Below are 21,489 nucleotides of genomic sequence, written 5' to 3'. Positions count from 1 at the left end.
GTTATAATCACTCAACCTGACGCCACTGCGAACTTTCGCTGGCAAGAGAGGCAAGTACCGACCAAACCTGTCTCTTGGCCGGCTTGCTCCCGTTTAACATTAACATTCATTGTATCCGTCCTCTTCTTCGTCAAAGTCGTAATTAACGTACTTCCAGGATTTTAGAGTTTCCTTCGCGAGCAAGGAGGCGTCCGTGTTGCTTATCTGCAGACTACTCATTCCGTCAATCACGGTGCCTTTAAGAAGGTGGGAGTTCCTATTGTTGGCTTCGCCATCTGCGTTTTCGGTTTCGTGATCCGAACTGCTCTCGATTACACGGTCTCCGTGGTCGGATTCTTCATCTCCGCTGCTTTCGTTCAACCTCAAACGTATGGTGAAGTTATTTTTGTCCTCGCTGTCAGAAGAGACGTCGTTTAATGCCTCTTTATTCTGCGAAAACTCGTTCTGCTGTCTTCCCAGTATATCGTCCATCGGTATTGTCCTGGTTATTGGAACGGGAGTGCCCCAACTTGTTGCTATTGAACTTAGTGTGTGACAGGAACTTATTCTGCCCGTAATATCTGAAAGGGGCACAGACAATCTCTGGCTATTTTGACGAATGTTACGCGTTGCAGTGTTTGGATTCGAGAAGCTCCTTGCGTTGTTGTCCATGGAGGAGAAATATGTTCCTTCGCCAATTATTGACCCTAAGGACGTAACTGCAGTAGATGCTGGAAGGCATCTAACTCCCATAACAAAACCGGAAGCTACTAAGCTTGGACTATCAAATTCTTTGGTTAAGCTTCCGTTGTTTCCAACATTGTCGTCGGCTCCGTATGCCTCTCTTTCGAGATTGTCTTCCCAGCTGTCAGCTCCGTCGTTACAATCGTCTAAACTGTCTCCGCGGATCCTTCTCAAACAGCCACCGTCACTCCTAAGTCTTTCATTTCCAGCGCTTATAGAGGGCTGCTGAAGTTGGAAGCATTGCAGTTCATGTCGCCTTTGAACTGCTCTCAGCTGCTTTTCCCTCATTGCGTTTTTAACGCAGTCTATTGACGTTCTCCAAGGCGGCTTGTATTTATCTTTGTAGCTACTTCCAAACAGCGGAGATTTTCCATCAATGTTGCTCCAATTCAACAATAGTTCTCCATCCGTATAGTGTCCATCGGCGTAGCATTCCTCAAATTCAAATCCCTTGTCCTTTGCACTCTTTACATGTGGATCTGATAACCGGCTTACATACTGCTCTCTTCTTGTTGAAGTTAAGTAATTAAAAAACAACTTATAATGGTTGTTCTCAATAGAAACCGATGAGTTTTCAAAAAAAATAATGTTGGGAGAGTTGAGCGATACTGACCTGCTAAATAACGCGATTTCATCAACTCTTAAATTATTTAGCAAGTTCTCCATTATATCTACACTGGCGTTGTATAAAGAACAGTCGATTTTGTCTTTAACGCCTCTTTTGTGACAGAAAAATGAAGTTAACAACATATTTATAAATGGATAATTGTTTCTTTTTTTACAATTGAAATTGCTTGTATATTTTTCGTATTTATCTATGATTTCCTTCGGCAATGTTTGCTTGTTCATTAATCTAGATGCCTCTTTGTCAAGGTAGCCCGACCAGTCTCCGAGTCTGTAGTTTTCTTTTATCCCATAAAAAATATCCTTGTACAGACAGTCTGCGAAGTTTCTGTGAGATAGCACTTCAAATATGTGTCTCGGGTGAACATGAACCACTACCTCGCCACCACCTCGTTCAAATCCAGTGCATGCTGCGTCGTACGGCCTTCCATAAACGACGTCTAAAGCAAAAACGTGTTCATTTGAGCCAAACATCTCATAAATAGTTAAAAAGGAGGACTCCTTGTTTTTAGAAAAAGCACCTACATTACTGTCCGAATGACTTTCAACGTCGAGATTTGAATTTCCAAGGGAAATTCCAGACAACTCAACTGATACGTATGGGTCCTCGGAGTAGCCGTCGTTTACGTTTTCCTGACGTATCCTCCTCTTGTAACTTATGGGATGCAGCTTTCTAAAGCTATTAAAGAAAATTCTCATCGTTATTTTCGGATCCAAAGGGATCATTTTACGACTCCCATCCTCATTTTCCATTAACAACCAAGCCAGCCATGAATTCGGATCGGAGTTCATCCAGTCCTGATATTCCAGTGTGCCAAGTGACCTTATTTTATCCAGTGTAAATTTTTTGAACTTTTTAAAAAAAACGGAACCATCCTTGTTTATTAGCGATATGTTCAAACATGTCTCCAAGTCAAACGCATATTCAAATATCAGTTTCTGAATCTCAAAGTGTCCTCCGAGTATTGTATTCGCAAATAAACTCCCGAATATGTTCTCTACGGAAAAAAAGGCTGGCTCCAACGCTCCACTCATATCCGACTGTTTCCGCAATTTAAAAGGCTTGAGTTCCGTGAAAAAGCTTAAATACAACAAAGTTCCTAAACCAAGGATTTGCGTTATCTGTTCAATAAAAAGAGAGCGACCTGCGAGTTGCTCCAGTCACATAGTCCGCAAAGCCAAGTAGTAAAACAGGCATTGACAAAGACTAGGGAAGCATTATTGTCGAGCTGAAATTAAACAACTATTGTACTCTAGGGCTTTTCGCATGTAGTTATGGTTGTGCCTGCAGTGCATAAATATTTATACCGGTACACAATTAAGGTGGAAATATTGTGGGGTTTAGGCTTTTGCGGGCCTGGCGCGAGGCGGGACAGTTGCATGCAATAAGAATTTGAAGGGAAAATCAGCTGAGGAGGGACAAGCAGAGAATATGGGACAGAACCTGACTAAGTCAGGAGTGGTGATATGGGGCTCGACTGAGCACGGGCAGATCGGCAGAAATGGAGAGGAGGTTTTGTCCGGGCCGCAGTTAGTCGACAGCTTGAGGCAATTCAGCAGAATAAGTTGGGTGGGTTGCGGAAGCGACTACTCTGCTGCAGTAACAGATAAAGGCGAGCTACTTTTGTGGGGAATCGGGAGCAGTGGCAGGCTTGGATTGTGTGATGGGGAGGAGGATTCACCACTCCCGAGGATAGTTCCGAGTTTAAAAAATGTTGTGTACGTTTCCTGTTCAGACAGGCATACAGCCGCAGTTACGGACCAAGGCGAGTTGTATACATGGGGTTGTGGAAAAAACGGAAAATTGGGACACGGTTTGATGGAACTGAGTGTTTCAAATAACTTTGTATCGGAACCAATGAGGGTAAAGTCCCTAATTGATGAGAGTGTGACACAGGTTTCGTGCGGATCTTACCATACAGGTTGTCTTACTTCCGGAAAGAAAGCATATACATGGGGACTTGGCTTGCAAGGAAGACTTGGTCATGGCGACACCAGTGATGTGTTTTCTCCAAAATTAATTGAGACACTGGCTGGCCTTTCAATAAAAGAAATATCGTGTGGAGGTCATCATACTGGCGTACTGATGGGCGATGGTAAGGTTTATATGTTTGGGGGGGGTGCTTTTGGGAAACTGGGATTCGGGTCAAAGGAGGACATTTTGATTCCGAAACTTTTGAACAGCAGTTTGTTTGGAAATCTTATTGTATCGAAGATATCACTCGGATATCAACATACTGCGGTAGCGACAAGGTGCGGAAAGGTTTTCACATGGGGACAAGGAGGTAGGCTTGGACATGTTTACAATAGTCCTGAGCCTGACTTTTTGGTCCCCAAAAAACTAAGCTCTCTAGAGGAAGTGTTTATAGTTGACATTTCCTGTGGTTATTCTCAAACTGTCGCACTGTCAGATGTGGGGGATATTTATGCCTGGGGATTGACTAAAAATTTGGGTCACGGAGATCCGGAATCTCATCCAAACAAACCTACAAAACATCCTATTCTCCATAACAAAAATATCGTTCAGATAGACTGCAGTAGATCTCATTCTATCGCTCTATCCGACGTAGATAAGCTGGCAAATAAGATTGCAGAAAAAAGCAAACTTACTTCAAATCCATCTAGTTCCAATGATAAAAGTTCTGAACTAGAAGAACTTGTCACAAGAAAGATATTGTATGAACTGAGAGATAAGGTTTCACATGTGGACAATAAAGAAAAAATTGAGTTTCTTCTTTCTGAACTTAAGAGAAGTGAGGAACAAAATACCGTATTGATTAATCTCCTTGATGTTTCTGTAAGGAAACTTGAGCTTTTGAGAAAGGAAAATGAAGAGTTGAAGCGGCGTATTGCTTATTTGGAAGACGATAAACTCAGATAACATTACAAAGTTATGTAAGTACACATCCGACAAATTAATCTAGGTATCAAAGTGTCTATATCTACAGTGTTTGTATTTAAGCAATTGATGCACTTGTGCTATTAAGTTTTTTCAATGTCTCACGTAATCATTTTAAAGGCAAACAATTATAAATTCCAATAATTAGATACCGTCTCCAATTGAGTCAAGAGATCTGAAATCATCTTTGTTCATTATACGCTGAATGGATTTCCATTCTCTGTTTAGTAACTTCTCACTGTTCTTCTGCCTCTTGCTGTGTTTCCCATAGTTGCCTTCAGTATCGCCTTCCCTGAATTTCATTTGTTTCTTGTATCTTTCTCTCTCAATTTCTCTCTCTATTTCATCGTCCTCATCTTGATGTGTTTCTAAGTAACACACGCCGTCCACCTCTAAATAGCATTCAGAATAAGGTTGGTGAGACGAAGATATTTCAAATCCGAAACTGCTTTTGCCGCTGTCACCAACTTTGGTATTGCTTGAACTCTGGTGGTTGTTATACCTCTGCCTCGAAAACAAAGAATAGTCTATTTTATTCCTCTCGAGGCCTCTTCTTCCAAGGCCTTTTTTCTTGCCCAACTTTGAGAGGTATTCAGCTGTGGAAAGATGATTCGCATTTTCAACTTTATGATCGATATATTCACCTGCATTTTCAACAACAGTTATTTCTTCCTCATGGCTTCCCACAGTGTCCTGGTTGTCAAAACCGTATACTTCATCGAGGAAACCGTCCAAATTAGGGGGGGTTATTGATCTTTCAAATGATCTGTTCCTCCTATTCTTGAGATTGCCTTTGCTTGGGGTCTCAATGTCGGAGAATATGTCCCCTTCTGAACCACTTCTCATTAAATCCAGCTGTGGCTCTTGAACGCAAGACTTATTGCTTGTAAATTCGTTGCCGAAATACGCTGTTTCTCCCTTGCCATAACCTTCGGTAGAAATGACTTCTTGAAGAATTAACAAAGTCTCGGCTTCCACTTCTGGAAAGTCGGTTTTAACCTGAGGATTCATAGGCTTGTTGTTTCTCGTGGTCCCAACATAATCAAAGGAGTGCTTTTCATCGTAGTCGCTGCTTTGACAACCTGCATCCACAGCGGAGGCAACTACAACAGGAATGAAGCCGTTGCCGCCAATGTTGTATCTGTAAACTATAGAGGAATAACGATTATGATCGGCAGCACAAATTTTTGTGTCCCGGTCTTCACCATAATGTCCCTTTTCATGCTCCAGATAGTCAAGTAACCTTCTCCCTTTATTTGACTCTAAATAAGAACAAAGTTTTCCGTCTGGCCTCATCTCTCTCTACCGCAATAGTAACCTGAATATCATTAATTTTCTGTGCAATAGCTAAGCACCCATCCAAACAGTAAAGCAATCAGCTGTTCTGAATTGAATACTTGTAATTCAACTCTTGGCAAGAGATAGCCACACACTTCGCTCCTGTGCCCTGAAATCCGTCCAAAAGTTCAGGGGTTTTAAGCATCAAACCATTTATTTTCCTCCTTCGATCTGAAAGTCCTATATCTTTATTGTCTGTTTCACTTTTATTAATTCTAGTGCCACATTGAGCGGGCATTTTCGATTTTATGGCTTTACAAGAAGAATAGTCGTTTTTGCAGCTGCTGAAAAATTCGTCTTTAGAAACAGCAAAATAACACCTATTTGTGTTGATAGCCGCCTCATTTTTGCAGTTTTTGTTTTTAGTAATGACATTTGTGCGACTATTGGTGGTTCTGTCGCTGCAGCTGCTGCAGTTGCCATACCTATTTTTCTCACCTTTGCTGCTGTCTGTATCGCTAGTAATAGCTGTTCTGGCCATAATGTCTCTAGTTTGAACAATGTTTAAATCTTTAACAACGGTATCATTGTTGTGAATACCGTTTTGGTCCATCTCGGTTTGAAAGTAAGAGGTATTATCTGAGTCAAACTCTCTATTAATATCGGAGTAGCAATCAGAATGAATTTTGGAATTTACAGTGCTTCCGGAACAATAAATGTTGTTCGATTCTTTTTCGTGTTTAAAAGTGCGTAGACCAGAAACCAAGAAGGAGTTTGAAACGACTCCTGACTTGTTTGTTTTGTTAGAGAGCCTAGTGCCACTTAAACCCGATCCAGTTAGCGAGTTTTTTGCATTATAGCTCAAACTTTTATTATCGTATACGAGTCTGCCTCCATTGTCTTCTTTTTTCCTCTCATTCGTTTTGATTAGTGTGTCCAACTTTTCGGAAAACGCCATTTTTCTCAAAACATCGAAAATAAAAAACTCTAAAACACCTATTTTTGTTGAGATTATGGGACCCGAATCGTCCTCTAAATAATGAAGCGAATCGTAGTGTATGTCCTCATAATAAAGCAATCTTATCGGCTTGTTGTTGGTTTTGCTCTTAGTATTCATTTTCTCAAATGATACTTGATCGTCCCCTTGGGGTTTTAAATTGGGCAAAACCTTACAGAAAAGTTCGTAGCTTTCCGTGCAGTCTCTCCCCTCAATAGAATCATTGAAGGAATGGTTAAGACGGTAAATGTATATTGGAATGTGATATAGCTCGCTCATTGCCTGGATCTCGATATTATCTCCCCAAACCCCAGGCTTTCTTTTCTCATTAATGTAACTTTCCACATTCGGGTAGTCCGACATAAAGCTGGAGTAGGAGTTTTTGTTTATCTCCACAATGTCCATGCAAAAGGACCTGATTATCTCGTGATACTCATCCGTTTCATAAAGCTGAAAACTTATTGCTCTAAATAAACAATTACCATCTCCCTCTATACTTTTAATAATAACCCTCGAAAGAGGCAGACTCTCCTTCCTCATAGTGCCTCTAGTTTATCTGTCGGCAAATTCTCACCTGTATACATTAAACTTGCGTAGGCAATGGTGATTAACGCGTTAAAATCTAATTAAGAACTTTTAATGCAATTTTCACATCGGGGGTCATTTTAGAGATATTGTGGGAAGCCGCCACTCTTTTTTGGTCACATCCAATGAAGCCGCCTCTCGCACTGAATTACCCATTTTCTCAGAGCATGGCTCCGTTCATATGTGCACATTTTATTTTGAGTTTTGCAACAGTTGTGTACCAATAACGGCAGATTTTAGTGAATTGTTATTTTGTGTGTATGTTTATTCTGTCTCGCCGGAGCCGGTGATGTGTGCTTTTACTTTGTCAGCTTCACGAACTAAGCCGGGTTTTCTAACTCATTAAAACACAGACTATCATCGTCCTTAAAAGGGGTTTTTACTACACCAGTGAATTGCATGTTCAGGCGGCACTTTTTATTATTTAGTTTCGCTACATGCAGTGTTGCAAAATGCGACTGGGAAAGGAGGACGAGTGAGTTAATAACGGCACAAAGAGTTTCCGCGAAAGCGTTAACATTGGTGGGAAATGAACCACCGTGGTCAGTAACGGCTATTATGTTTTTGCTCCAATCATCTGTTTTGCTGTGATATCTCCCACTCCCGCTCGTAAAGCTCTGTTCTTTTATTCGTCCATTTACTTCACCAGTTTCAGCACTCCAAAACGAAAAGGCTGCTCTTTGTAGTTGTACTGGTGGCAGAGATATAAAGCCACTCTTTTTCGCTGAAACAAGAGAGAGGAATCGCATTGACGGCATAACCCTTGCCTTTTTGTTCAGAGGCATAGACGATAAGTTTTAGATCTGAACCCGAATCTAGATTCTGTTGTACTTTGAAATAAGTGGTCCAGGCAGTGTTTTCTGCTCAATTTCGCGAAGCCTTCTCAGGACCATGGGAATATGTGGTTGCGTTGGCTCCTCATAGAGGTCAATTCGAACATCTTTAAACAGTGTGCGGCCTCATTTGTGCGTGACTTTTACTCATTGAAATCTGAAGATTTCCCCTGAAAAGCGTCTGTACATAATTGTCAAAACAACGCCATAAGCCATTTCTACGGCCGAAACGGTCAGGTGCGTTTAGCCTCTCGTGTGCTTTGTGGTGTATAGAGAATGGGCTCCTCGATCGCTTTGAATTCCCATAAATACCGCTCAACCCTGTTTGGAGCACCTTGCCTTACAGATTATTCAAAAGTAAACTTAACTAGATCTGTCCTGCAAGTCGGACTTCACCCTCTTCTTTTGGAATTCCCAAAATTTTCCGCCATTTAAATTTGTCGCGAAAGTTTGTATGCAAAAGATCGCAGCAACGGGTTGTTCCCGCCTTTAATTGACAGATTCGGGACAGATGCATTTATAGATCAACGGTCGACTTAAATGCCAAACCTGAAAAGAGAGCAACTTGGAGGAACACAGGAAGTGGGGCGGATTGAGGCGTTAAAATAGATGAAAATGAGCCGAGCACTAGACAAGTGTGTTAGTTATCGACTTTCTACTAAAATGACTTTGTTTTCCAGCAAGTTGAAATAACAAACCAGAAAAAGGTTGGCACTTTGAAAAAGGACCTCGTTGGACATGAAGCAAATCTTCGGCTTTCCCTTTTAAGTGTACTCGCTTCTGATCATCATGTGTTAATCTACGAGTCAAAACCGTGGGCTCCTGGCTCTGTTTGCAGGTGCTGTGGCTTCCCGAGTTGTTCGATCCGCAAGAGGAATCGGAGGGAATCCCCTTTCATGTCATTTTCAGTCTCTTATTGTGTTGCCCTTCTCCCCTTGTGCAAGGAAGTAATCTTTTTGCTGGACAGAAATCCGAGCATTCATCCCTCGACTCTGGGTGTTATTCCTTACTTGACGACCTGTAAATGAACACAAAAATAACCAGAATTAATATTATAACCAGGACCAATATTACCCAATTGAATAAAGAGCCTTCTTTTCTGCCGTAAATGTTACGGCTGCTGACTTCCGGAAATTGCTGCACCTCCGAGACCGGTCTTTTGTAGTAGAGCCTTTGCCACTCGCCGACAGCAATTGTTTCTTTCATGGACCCGTGATGCTTCCCTTTCTTCCTTAGTTGAACAATTTTTTTGTCGATTCTTCTTTGGGCCGCTGGGGACAAAAACACGTAATTTGTACCAGATACATCTGATCTCGGATACAATGTACTAGATAAGTCAAATTTAGCCTGCTTCGAATCGTACTGAATTTTAGATAAATTACCAGCAATAGCGTTGGCATTTGCGCCTGTGTCCTCTTCTTTTTGCTTCAGGCCTTTCTTAACTGACCTCTCTGTGGTCTCAGTCTCGGTTCCGTCGTCGCTTTTTACTATATTAACTTCATCGTTTTCGTCTTCATTCTCATCCTCCTCTTTTTCTACTTGTGAATAATCACTTTGGTAGTCTGCGGAAACAGGAGCAGAAGGTCCATATGAGTGCTTGTTTCGGTTTTCAAACACTTCAGAAGATGGATTACCGAACGAGCTGCTTGAGCCAACATCAGAGTTTGATGTGTAACTGTCATACTCTGATTTTATTCTAAGTCCATCATAATTTTCAAATTTGGTAGTTAAAAATACTAAAATTACAAGACAAATACCTGATCTCATAATTTGTTCATTTGATATCTATCTGTACTTGTTTTGTGCTTCAGTCCAGTATTATAGACAACTTGCTGGTTTGCATTATAGATACTTAAGCATTGTATCTATTTCCTGTTTTAATTATTTTTCGTGTGTAACTCAATGAACACTCCGCTCACACTTTTAGAGGAGCTTTAGTTCCGCATTTTTAGCAAAATTGAACTGGAAAAAATAACAAGCCGTACATTCCTCTGTTAATGTACTCTTTGAATGCTAGTCTGAGTTATAGCACGCAGCTGTTTACCTCCAGCCTGCCCAACTGGCTGCTTTAATTGCTGAAACTCGTCTAAATTGCACTTCCCCTTGATGCGCAAGCAATTCAAGCATAGGTGACTTGGGGACGCATTTGCATGGTCGTTAAAAGAAATTTTCCGCAGAGTCTTTTCACCAAAGACATGTTTGAACAGTTCAAAGAACGGGCGCAACTTGGTAAAGTGGTTGTGGTGTCATAAAGAGACTATACCAGTACACATGCACTTATGGATGCAGTTAGGCGTGAAGGGCAGGAAGGATGGGCAACTTAGACATTGCCACTAGGCCTGACAACATGGTATTCTACAATAAACAAGAAAACTGGGTCAATTTGCGCATAACTATTTTAAACGCCAATGTATAATGCAGTTAAATTGGAGCCACTTGGCCAAGCCGCGGTATGAGCTTAATTTGGCGGCACCAGGTCTAGTTTTACAAGGATAAGAGTAAATAGAGAAGTGAAAAAATCCAAATTAAGTTAATTGGAATTTTGAAGTTAAAAGGGCTAGACTTATAATTAGTTTTTGCATTTATTGGAGTTAATATTGGGATTGCTTCAGTAATGCGATATACAGAACTACTTTTTGGTCTGGTGACATTCACTGGGTTTTTAGTAGTAATAGGGGCAGAATGCAAGAATGATTTAGAGGTATATTGCAATGCCACAGGAATATCGCAACAGGAATTAGAAGACGAGGCAAATTCTGCAGGAGTGACTTCCAAACAGCTGTTGGAAATTATAAAATGTGAGAAACCTATATTTGATGTCGACATAGATAGAAACGTCACTAGTGAAATTGAAAAAAATATGAGTTCAATCTTTTCTCATTATGGAGATGATGACGTGCTTGGATTTATCCTTTCAAGTAGTTTTAGCGACGTAAACGAGTCTGTTGTAAATAGAGATATTCTTTCATCAAATGTGTCAGAGGCAAAGGCAACAATTCTTGCCCTGAAAACGGGAGATGACGAAACCAACACTATAGCTGTTGGAGGTGGGGGCGGAGAGGAAGAAGATGGCGATCTTGGAAGATTTATCACAGTTCCTGCAAGGATTCCGGTCAGTGGCGATACCGGAAATAAGTACGGAACTAAGTTCTCCGGCGCAAGCGATGGCTTTAAGGGCTTTGAGAAAAACAAATTGCATAGAAAGTGCACTGAAAGTGATCTGGACGAGGCCGATGAACGCATTAACAGGTCTGGGCTTGTTAGGGTCGTGAAAGGAAGGGGCTATTATGCAAACAAGGAACGTGGCAGAAAATACTTTATTGTCGATAGCGACGGTGTGAAGAGGGAATATAAGGTTGTTAAGTATTTGCCGAGAAACAGGCGTAGCAGAGAAGGGAGACCGCGAAGAGTTAGAGTCTTGAGAAGGGTTATCCAACCTTTGATTGTAACCGAGACTGGATTACCCCCTCAGTTTGAACAGGGCGTTGGATCTTTTATCACCCCTCCTGTTCCACCAACCACAGGTTTGATTTCCGGGAATACCAATAACCTAGTGTTTCCACCAGGTCCTTGTTCTATGCAAAACCAAGGCCAGCAATACAATTTACAGCAAAATGGAGAGTTACGTGGAAGAATGAGTGACGAGCACGAATATTCCGACAGAAGGGACAACAGGTATTCCGGTGGAAACACTTTAATTGGCCCAATGACCGTGGCAGTCATTGTTATTATTCTCCTGGTTCTTTGTGTTATCGGAGGGTTCTGTTTTTGCGGAACTAAGGGTTCTGGAGACAATCACAGGTATGTACCAATTCCACCACCCCCACCACCTCCGCCACCACACGGCAACTTTTCCAGACACCCTCCTCCCAGAGCGCCGCATGCTCAGTATAGTGGAGAACAACTTGGGGCTAAGGCTCCCTTGGTTCCGCAACACCCAACGTCATCAAACCAAAGTAACCAAGTATTTGGTTACGCGATTGTTCCGAGAGTATAGCTGTTTTAAATTAAGCCCAAGCAAATAGTGCGGGACTTGTCAATCCCGCACTATCAAGGTCAGGTCAACATGTTATTTTCTACTCATTTTTATTTTTGCCGTACTACTATATAACGTTATTTCAGTGTATTTTGTTGGAATCACCTAGATATCTGCTAAATTAATAGAAAAGGATGTGTCGGATGCGCTCACGTAACTTTTAATTTACAGTATTTTCTTTTTAATAAAATATACACTCATTCTTGTTTTTGATGAAAGCAAAGGTTCCAGGGGGATTCCACCTAAGACAGTCTGCGCCTCTCAATGCTATGTAATCAAGACTGCCAATGTGAAAATGCCTAACTACTTCTCAAGTTGCGCGTAGATAGCGGAAGTAAGGTGTGAAATCTGTATTTTACGCGGACTTTGACATAGATATTTACAGAAATAATATGCAATTTGATTCATATCACGAAGGGAAAATCACATGTCTGCGGAAAACACCATTGCACGTATAGTTGAATTCCGCAAGTATTTTTAACATTTTCATAAAAGAAACAACTAGAGAACCGAACCCCAATGGGATGGTGACCTCGAATTCATATTCACGCATACTGTACACCTAGAAATAGTCAGATAAGTTGTATATGTGTCTTAAGTAAGTTTCTTCATACCACTCGCTTCATCGTTCTGTTGCCTGTGCCATTATAGGTTAGTCGCAAAGCATTCCTCTGTGGGGTGGATTTCACTATTGGCGGGAAGCAAACCCCACATTTTTATTAGTGAAAAAAGAAAAGGGTAATTTGCATGTAATAGCAATCAAGGAAGGAAAAAAGCGATACAAGGGAACAAAACGAAAATATATAGAGTTCCATGTGCATAAGGGAGGACTAGGGATTATTTAAATTAGCAAGGTAATGCGGAGCTGTATGATGAATTCATGAGCGAGCAAATAAAAAGACTGGCTATTCCGAGCCATTTAAGGCTGGATACACTTTCTTTGAGTTGTATTTCTACAGGTCTAACACCGAAGAGTGAGATTAAGAGCATAAGTCTAAACAGAGGAACCCTGAGCACGAGATCGGTTGGAGGTAAGTACTTTGACTTTGACGCAAAGGCTCCTCTTCAGCTCCCAAGTAACAGGTCTTTGAGGACCTCTCAACGAGTAAACAGGAGTTCGAACCAACAAGCGAGCAGGACGGGTTCGATCGGAGTGGGAGCCCCTGAATCGGCAGATGGTCTTATAAGAAAACAGATACAGGGTGGTATCTGTAAGGGCAAAACTGCTCGCGGAAATGTGACTACTCCAAAAGGCTTTGAATTTGCGACAAATGAAAGAGCGGAACAGCGACTTAGACACCAAAGGTCGTCATCTTCAGGGTCGTACTTGTATAATTGTGGCGTTGGCAACAATGTTTCCGGCTTTAGAAATTTGAGTTTGAACATACACCAACTTGGTTCTGGAAAGTCAGTTAACCCTCCAATTTCAGCGAGGTCTTGTTCGTCGATAGGAGCAGAGTCTAGAGCGAGCAACCGGTCGAGGATGACTACTATCCCAAGACCCTTCCACTTCGAAACCGACCTGAGGGCCTCGAATAAGTCTAAAATACTTTCGGAGAGACTTGATTCTCTAAAAGAAAGGTTTAACGAGGAGGTGTTGAGCAAGAATAGAGAGTACAACGAGGACAAAAGACTTAAGAATATAATTGAATCAATTAGAAACAACAGTATTGGAGGTGGGGGCGCCAGTGTTGGTAATGATGAACCAAGTGGTGTGAGTCCTGGCTCGGCCTTGCTAAGGAAAAGCCAAGGTTTGACGGGAATTAGAAACTTAAGTAGAAACGCCACAGTCCCAAAGTCTCCAAAGTTTGCGACTCAGATGCGTTCTGAAAGTAAGAGGGCGCAATTAAGAGGTTTGTTGGATTCATTAATGTCTGGCGATCACTCCAAAGGCGCAAGGGAGTCAGCGGAGCCGGAGGGGAGAGAAGAGGAAGCTGGCAGGATTAGAGGCACTCGAGCGTCGGATAACTTAAGTAACAGAGATAAAAAGGAGTTGTTGGGTTCCAAAAATGCAGCTTCGCGCGACTACAATTCTCTTACACAACGAACCTCAAGACTAATTGGTGATAATAAAGATTCCTACACCTCAAAGTTAACGACAGGTGGTGATGGTGCAGACGTTCAGGGTCATAATCTCCAAAAACTTCCAAAGTTGCGTGGATTCCTGTCAATGAATAGTTTTTCACACTTAGGAAGACAGTCTCTCAACAACACTTTGGATACTAATGCTGCAAGAAAATTGAAAAAAAGTGGACTGGGAGAAGGTGAAACTGAGTCAGTGAAGGAACCCAAGTCAATGGAGGAGAACAACAATTTTAACTCTTCCTTACCGAGATATCCTACTGGAATAATTAACTCGATTAGAAGAATAAACGCGCTGGAGACCGATGTTCCAAGTAATTGGAAATTTCAAGCGACGATTGCCAGAAAACAGCTTGAGCAACTCATTGGGAATGAGGATACCGAATTATTTTCACTAAATATTAACAGTGACGATGCCAAAAAGAGTCAGGGGGTCTCAGACGTACAGGGAGAAATGATATTAAATGCGAATTTTTCCGAGGAGGATTTAAGGACTCCTCTTCCAAGAACCCTTAGATAAATTAAGACAACTTATTCTAATTCTAATATTAATTCCAGTTATATTTAATATTAGTATACTACTTTTAGTAGTAGTAGACCTCAAGATAATAGCAATTATTGTATTTTTTAGTATGTAGAATAATATATAATTTTGTATATTGCATAAACACGACCGTATATAATAATGCAACAGTGTGTTTCCGGACTAAGTTCGAGGTGTGTACGCTCATCTCACAGCTGGTATACCTCGACTTTTGAGATAAAAGGTTCCATGGCAGCGTCGCGTCTGCAGTGTTATACTGCAGCCAAGGGTAGCATAGTTTGCGTTTGTCCTCCTTATCTATGGGTCGGTCACCAATTAATAGGCGAACATTTGGATTGTATTGTGAGGGTAGGCTAGAAAAACTAAAAAATGCGAGATGCCAATAAAGTAATAGTAATAGCAGCAATAATAATGGTAACAAATACTACTTTGCCTCTAGTGAACTCTTGCATTAGATTATAAATTCAACCCGTTTCCGCCGTATGTAGTTGAATTTATAAGCATGGCGTAAATTCTCTTTAATTTAGACAGACACGTTCTACATGTTGCTGTCAGTGAATACTACATTTTCAATTAATTCCGCTGGAAACGAACTCCTTTCCACTCTTAATGGTCCAGTATGTACTCTTAAATTTAAGGACTTTTTCCATTCCCGAAGTGAGTGTCGTTCTTTTACAAAATCTACAGGTTGAAAGAAGAGGTTGTAAAGGATGACTATTGTCTTTGAGATTTTCGTACCAATAAGGAGACTCTTTTGCGATGGATTCAATGTCTAAAAATCTATAATATTCGTTGATTGGGATGATGTAAAACCCATTCAGGTCGTCCACGGAGTACCACTCCACGTTGTTTAATAAGGTAATAAACAACGCTGGGTTGACCATAATTTCGTCTATATTAACGCTACCGTCGCCGTTACTGTTGATTTCCGGAATATAGTTGATAATTCTGGAGTCTAAAGGCTGCAGTATACAAAAGGCGGAGGATCCGTTTTTGTCCAAGTGATTTAGCGAGAGGGGAATAGGCAGGAACAGAGTTCCGTGGAGAACCGACCTCACATCTCGCCTATTCAAGAACTCTTTGCTCCACCAACCACCTTCCCAGTCTACACATATTTTTTCGATTCTTAAAATGACCAAGTGTCCAAACAACAATATTAGGCAGAACTTGTGATTGTGTTCATAATAGGGAACTTGAACAAGTGCAATTATGTCCTTTTCAATAATCAAGTCCAAATCTACACAAGGGTAAACACACAAAGGTGTTTTTGTGGAAAGCTTAGCAGGTATTTTGTATATTTCTTCACTTACTGGTTTGAATAATTTGTTCACTATTTCGCTTTCATTGAAGTTGTTCATTGATATTTGCTGCAAATATGTATCCAGTATATCATGACCTCTCTTAAGTTCGTACAAGTATACCAACCACGTGCCGCATGTTATTCTAGCTGCCAAATTTGAAACAACCATGCAATCGCTTGGAGGGAGTTTCCATTCTGAGTGACTATTACAAAGCAAGGATGCCATATCGGTTTTTTTTTCATATTCAACTTCTTCTGCGGTGCCTTTAATTTCGTCAGGGGTAATGTTACCACCACTAACCCTTTCTCTGCTGTAGTTTGAGAAAATGTGTTTAAATAACTTGTTCCCCACCTCGAAGTCTTCAGAGCCGTTTAATTTAAGAACTTCAAGTTGTCTAAGCAAGGAAGCGGACGGATCATCCAGAGTTAGTATCTCATCCCATATACCACCATTAGTGAATATGACCTGTGAACTTGCTTTCAAATCCTTTGGCTGTATGTTTTTGTTTATCACGGAAACACTGCAGGTCAGTGAATTTCGATTCCAGATAGACGTAAAAAATGAAACTAATGCCATAAATGTAGTGCCCTTTTCGCTAACTTCTATACTATCATTTTTTTGAATTAAACAAGAGTAGCCGTTATAACTCGCGTTATTTTTGTTGTTGTCACATATAGAGAATGTTGAAAACTCCAACATATTGTTGATGTCGGAGGATTGTTCATTCGCTCCTTTCTCTTTCAGTTCGTTCTTAGTCATCTCTCTTTCCAGCATATTTACACCCTCCGTGTGTTCCTCACCGTGATCACATGTGTCACCAATAACGGCACTTTTGTCTGCCCTCTCAAGACAAACTCCGCTTGTACTGTTGTTCTGACACTCACAGTTTAGTTCTTCCGACAAAGTGCTTAGTGAGGAGGAATTGCTAGGCGGAAAGTTGACTGGAGATCCCATTTCGGTGCTTTGAAAACTGGAACAGTAGTTTGAAGTTTTGATTTGCAAGCTTGATAGTACCTGCTTTGCAGGCATGAAAACACTCTCTATATATTCTTTTTGGGACCTGTACGGCTTGTTTATTCCAATTGAACAATGCACAATTGCAAGAAACAGCCAAACTATGCAGGGAAGCCCCCCATCTTTCGCTACAGGAAGTCTTCTTATGTGCAGCCAGTATTTAATTAATCTCAATACGGATTGGAGTTCCGGGTGGGAGAATAACACGCACTGAAACAATATTGAATGCATTAACGAAGTGTACATATTTATTGATATATCACACTCAGTTTTAAACTTTGCTTGTTTGCTTCTCATCATCATTACTGGCACTTTTGCTGTTGCGATTACGTTAACCTCCATATCACAAAGCTGACTTTCAATACAGCACTCCACTGAAGTCGAATTTAAATTTATTCTTGAACAATAGTTGCTGTTATTTGAACTTCTTGTGTTCTTGCAATTAACACACTCCTCTCTGTGTCTCCATCTTATAGTCTTAAATTTACTTGCTATTTTCATTAGCGCTATTCTAGATTCAAAAGGCGTAAAAACCACTAGATCTATGTCGCTTATTTCTGAGTCTATATCTGCTGCCGCAGAACCCGTTAAAAATAACTTTGCTGAATCACCAAAAGTTTCGTTCACAAGCAACTCCACACACTGTAACAAAATTAACTTCTCTTTCTTCTTTTTCTGTCCAGGAACTATCTTGTCCAATAAGGTATTTAACGTCTTATCTATAATTTCAAATACTCTCTTTGGATTATTTTTCACGCATGATGACGTGTCAGAACTTATTCCCGCACCCTTATTCTGGTTGTTTACACTGTGGTTAGATTCCCCATAATTTCTTGTGAATTCGCTAAACGAATTCGAAAAAGGCTTTCCCGATGCATAGTATTCCAACTTTACCTTTCTATGCATTGCGGAGGAGATAGAATTCCCCTTACCGTAAAACTTTGACTCAGTTGTCGGCCTTATGCCACTGAAATAATTAGTAGTTCCTTTTTCCTCCGAAGTTGTTTTTGAATTATTTGCCTGGACAACATTTTCGCTTGAAGCTTCTTTTGCTTCGTTTTTGTTTCCTGGACATATAGAAGAAGATGAAGAAAATGAACCCGAAGGCTTCTTTGTTCTCTCCTCCTCATGGAATTTTTTCATCCTTCTATACCTATGAAACCGGTTCTTTCTTTCTTCCTTGTTTATCCTTAATCAGCTCTATACAGTATTGTATATAAAAGGCATATCTGAGGTTTTACTTTTATATATTTATTTTGCGCTAGTTAAATACCATTACCTGGCGTGTCCTCTTTTAAACGAGCATTTATTTACACCCGAGCATGTATACATTTACTTACACAAGTATTTTTGGTATTTATACTAAAACAAATAATTAACAGTATTAGTTACAGTGAGTATAACAGAATAATCAATATTTAGTCCCTTTTGATGATCGTATTAAATAGGATAGATTATTTCGACGATTTAAATTTTATAATTTATCTTTTTTTGTAACTATATTCTTAAGAATTTTTTATTATTGCAAATTTATATAAAAAATCGCACTTAATTTTAACTAATAAGCCTTTGGCGCATGCATTGGCACATTTTTGCAAATTTAATGCAGAGCAATAAAGAATAACCTAAAAATGCAATAATTTGGGTAATTTATTTTAAGACAAAATTAGACATTAATCTATTCTGAGACAAGCAAAGTCCAACAAACACTCTTATTGGTATTTGAGGCTAGCTGAGTGTGCAATTCATTTTACCAAATACAATATATATGCAATTTTTCTCAGAAACTTTCCCCACATATTTTGCATGCAGTCTTTGCTTGAACTCTGCCTTTATTGAAGTCATATAAGATCTTATAGTTTATATTTAAAATAAAATATGGCTTGTTTAATGCTTATCCATTATATTTTTAATTATTTCTGAAAATAAAGCCTGTCTTGATTGGAGTGATCATTGCGATGTTTATTAGTGAATTAGGCAGTGTTATTGAGGAGTTTAAAATGAATCAAACGGGTATTATCCCTGTTATTCGATTAATTTGTTTATGTAAATTTGCAGTAATTAAATGTTTTATGTTTGATTTAGATGAATACCGCTTTAAAAAATTAGGGGGAATGCGCAAATGGTAATCCGGTTTTAAAATAAAACAAGTTTATGAATATTCAAAGGGATATATTTATAAGGGACAGTTAACTGCTAAATTAATTATTAAACTTGTTAAATAACTGAACTATAGCTTTACTGTTGTGTTTACAGTGATTTTTTTGTTGAATACGATGACAAAATTTTTAAGTACACTTTTAGTGCTGTTTTGCGTAATAAAGACATTTGCATCCTGTTCTAAGTTAGAATGGACAGGTAGTGAGTTTGAAGTAAAGTCTTTAATTGACTTCAGTCCTGTTTTCTTTAAAGAAAGAAGTTTGAATTGCGAGTCCTGTCAGTTAATAGTGTTTGCACTTAAGGAGTACATAAATAAAGAATTGGATATATACAAAAATTCTTCTCCACCAAAAGGATTTATTGATATTACATTAAGTAACTTTCTAGAAAGCCATGTAGCATGCTCAAATCACGTCTGGCAGCCGCTTGCAGATAATTCTTTGACGTTTACAATCGAAAATTTCATAAGTTCATGTAGAGAAAATTTAAGTGCCTGGGAACCTAGTTTAGAATCGTACATTGACGGCAAAATGAGCCTAAAAGACGGGATTAAATACGTTTGTGTTGAAAATAACTATTGCGGTATGGACGAGGCTTGGGACGAAAAGGAGTATCCAAACAACAGAGAACCAAAAGCAGAACTTTTGAAAAAAAGGTCACAGGAATTCATAGATAAAAATAAGAATGCTGAGGGAGTGATAACAACTGACTCTGGGCTACAGTACAAAATACTCAAAAAAGGGGATGGAAAGATAAATCCTTCAGCAGATGACGAAGTTGAGGTGCAATATAGAGGAAAAACACTCGGTGGTGTCGAGTTTGACTCGTCGTTTAACAGAGGCGATAAACCGGCGAAAATGACTGTTTCTCAACTCATTCCTGCCTGGGTCGAGGCCCTGTCTATCATGAATGAGGGGGACGAAGTGATCCTTTTCGTGCCTCCAGAACTTGCATACGGCGAGAGAGGTGTTGGCGATTCCATTGGTCCCAACGAAGTTATTGTATTCAAGTTAAGACTCGTAAAAATACTTAGTAGCAAACAAAAAACAGAATCGAGTTCTGAACAGGACGAGGAAACAACAGACAAATCTGATGAATTGTAAACTTGATAGCGATCTTAATTAACTTCCCAAACCGTTCCCCTCTTTTCCCATAGTGTATGATACTTCGCACTTAAAACACTTAGTTTCTCCAATTTCGTTGTCTGTCTCGAACAGAGAAGTATGCACCTCCAAAACACATAAACGTCCCAGCATCAACACTCGTTCTGCGCTCACCCAAATTACCATCTAAATCGTAACTGCCACCGCCAACTGTTTTACTTTAAAACAATTTGCTGCTCCACATGCTTTTCTTACCGCACGACACACAAGCCATCTCTAATCTATCTCCAAAAGAAACTTGCCGCCTTTTTGTCATACCCATATATCTGGTATAGTAATTTCGTAGACACAGACGCGTATGCCATAATATAAAGTAGGGTTCTCGGTATAATAGTGCTATATAAGGAATAGGGTTTTGTGGTAAAAAGACGGAATGAAGGAGGGAGGGTGAGAATGGAGAGAATAAAAAAAACTATGTAAAAGAAGAAAAAATCGTGATTTGACTAATTTATCGTGGGAAAGAAATTTTTGTTAAGTCACACATGTGCATAATTCATTAGTTTAGCTTTCGATGTATTTTAGACTTTTTTTTACGCACAAAAGGTCGTGTTCTGTGCTGAGATCTTAGCTCAATCAGTTTTTCGTGTGTATGAGCTTGGACACTAGATAAATTTTTGGTTTGATGCCTGATTTGGGTGAAAATCGGGGGTATTTGCGACTTTTGACTGTTTTCCACGTATCCAGTACTGAAACTCCCGGAGAGTCCTTGTTTTGATGGCAACGGGGATGTAAAAAGGAAGTAAGGAATACGGATAACAGCGTTAGGAAATCTAATAGAGAGAGTTTTTTAATCAAATTTTATTTTTTTCATGCGTCACTAGTGTAGATGAGGCGATTTTATGCTGCTAATATACAAACAGTTGGAGGGGGGTTTTGCATTATTGGCCAGATGCAAGGATGCAATAATATAAGATCTGTTGCCGGGAGGAGAGCCTGGAGTAGAGCTTTGGAGGAATTTCTGGGAGAAAATTTACGGATAGGAGGGGCACAAAAGCAAAATTTATGTTTATCTACATTTTTACGTCTAAAATGATCATATTCGAGTTATAATAAAACATCAGTTTCCAGCATACCCGCTTCTGGAAAGCATAATAAGTATGGATAAATGCATTTTGTCTAGTGTTCATGTCTACTTTGGACATATTAAACTCCAGAATTTACGTATATTGCTCCAATTCCTTTTTCGTACTGATACAACAGATAAATACAGGGTATATGAATACAAATAGAGATCTGGAGTGCAATAAATA

General features: G+C 39.8%; 9 protein-coding genes across 9 annotated transcripts; 4 read left to right on the top strand and 5 right to left on the bottom strand.

Moving 5' to 3' along the window:
* Positions 1 to 99: 99 nt before the first annotated feature.
* On the bottom strand, positions 100 to 2,382 carry FG386_000363 (uncharacterized protein; the record flags this gene model as incomplete). Its single annotated transcript, XM_067339713.1, has 1 exon — positions 100 to 2,382. The coding sequence occupies one exon, from the start codon at positions 2,380 to 2,382 to the stop codon at positions 100 to 102; it is 2,283 nt and encodes a 760-aa protein (XP_067196409.1).
* Positions 2,383 to 2,779: 397 nt separating this feature from the next.
* Positions 2,780 to 4,228, top strand: FG386_000362 (uvb-resistance protein uvr8; the record flags this gene model as incomplete). The annotated part of the gene is made up of 1 exon (XM_067339712.1): positions 2,780 to 4,228. The coding sequence occupies one exon, from the start codon at positions 2,780 to 2,782 to the stop codon at positions 4,226 to 4,228; it is 1,449 nt and encodes a 482-aa protein (XP_067196408.1).
* A 162-nt stretch (positions 4,229 to 4,390) lies between these two features.
* Positions 4,391 to 5,257, bottom strand: FG386_000361 (uncharacterized protein; the record flags this gene model as incomplete). The annotated part of the gene is made up of 1 exon (XM_067339711.1): positions 4,391 to 5,257. The coding sequence occupies one exon, from the start codon at positions 5,255 to 5,257 to the stop codon at positions 4,391 to 4,393; it is 867 nt and encodes a 288-aa protein (XP_067196407.1).
* Positions 5,258 to 5,621: 364 nt separating this feature from the next.
* FG386_000359 (cysteine protease) lies at positions 5,622 to 7,061 on the bottom strand (the record flags this gene model as incomplete). Its single annotated transcript, XM_067339709.1, has 1 exon — positions 5,622 to 7,061. The coding sequence occupies one exon, from the start codon at positions 7,059 to 7,061 to the stop codon at positions 5,622 to 5,624; it is 1,440 nt and encodes a 479-aa protein (XP_067196405.1).
* Positions 7,062 to 8,938: 1,877 nt separating this feature from the next.
* FG386_000358 (uncharacterized protein) lies at positions 8,939 to 9,706 on the bottom strand (the record flags this gene model as incomplete). Its single annotated transcript, XM_067339708.1, has 1 exon — positions 8,939 to 9,706. The coding sequence occupies one exon, from the start codon at positions 9,704 to 9,706 to the stop codon at positions 8,939 to 8,941; it is 768 nt and encodes a 255-aa protein (XP_067196404.1).
* Positions 9,707 to 10,553: 847 nt separating this feature from the next.
* FG386_000357 (uncharacterized protein) lies at positions 10,554 to 11,936 on the top strand (the record flags this gene model as incomplete). The annotated part of the gene is made up of 1 exon (XM_067339707.1): positions 10,554 to 11,936. One exon carries the CDS (start codon positions 10,554 to 10,556, stop codon positions 11,934 to 11,936), a length of 1,383 nt encoding a protein of 460 aa, XP_067196403.1.
* Positions 11,937 to 12,855: 919 nt separating this feature from the next.
* On the top strand, positions 12,856 to 14,577 carry FG386_000356 (uncharacterized protein; the record flags this gene model as incomplete). The annotated part of the gene is made up of 1 exon (XM_067339706.1): positions 12,856 to 14,577. The coding sequence occupies one exon, from the start codon at positions 12,856 to 12,858 to the stop codon at positions 14,575 to 14,577; it is 1,722 nt and encodes a 573-aa protein (XP_067196402.1).
* A 593-nt stretch (positions 14,578 to 15,170) lies between these two features.
* On the bottom strand, positions 15,171 to 18,059 carry FG386_000355 (uncharacterized protein; the record flags this gene model as incomplete). The annotated part of the gene is made up of 1 exon (XM_067339705.1): positions 15,171 to 18,059. The coding sequence occupies one exon, from the start codon at positions 18,057 to 18,059 to the stop codon at positions 15,171 to 15,173; it is 2,889 nt and encodes a 962-aa protein (XP_067196401.1).
* A 1,133-nt stretch (positions 18,060 to 19,192) lies between these two features.
* FG386_000354 (macrophage infectivity potentiator (MIP)) lies at positions 19,193 to 20,179 on the top strand (the record flags this gene model as incomplete). Its single annotated transcript, XM_067339704.1, has 1 exon — positions 19,193 to 20,179. The coding sequence occupies one exon, from the start codon at positions 19,193 to 19,195 to the stop codon at positions 20,177 to 20,179; it is 987 nt and encodes a 328-aa protein (XP_067196400.1).
* Positions 20,180 to 21,489: the final 1,310 nt, after the last annotated feature.

The sequence above is a fragment of the Cryptosporidium ryanae genome (assembly GCF_009792415.1).
Source record: "Cryptosporidium ryanae isolate 45019 chromosome Unknown contig_13, whole genome shotgun sequence".
Taxonomy (NCBI): Eukaryota; Apicomplexa; class Conoidasida; order Eucoccidiorida; family Cryptosporidiidae; genus Cryptosporidium; species Cryptosporidium ryanae.
The sequence above is the reverse complement of the archived record's forward strand: the minus strand, read 5'-3'. Positions and strand labels throughout refer to the sequence as shown.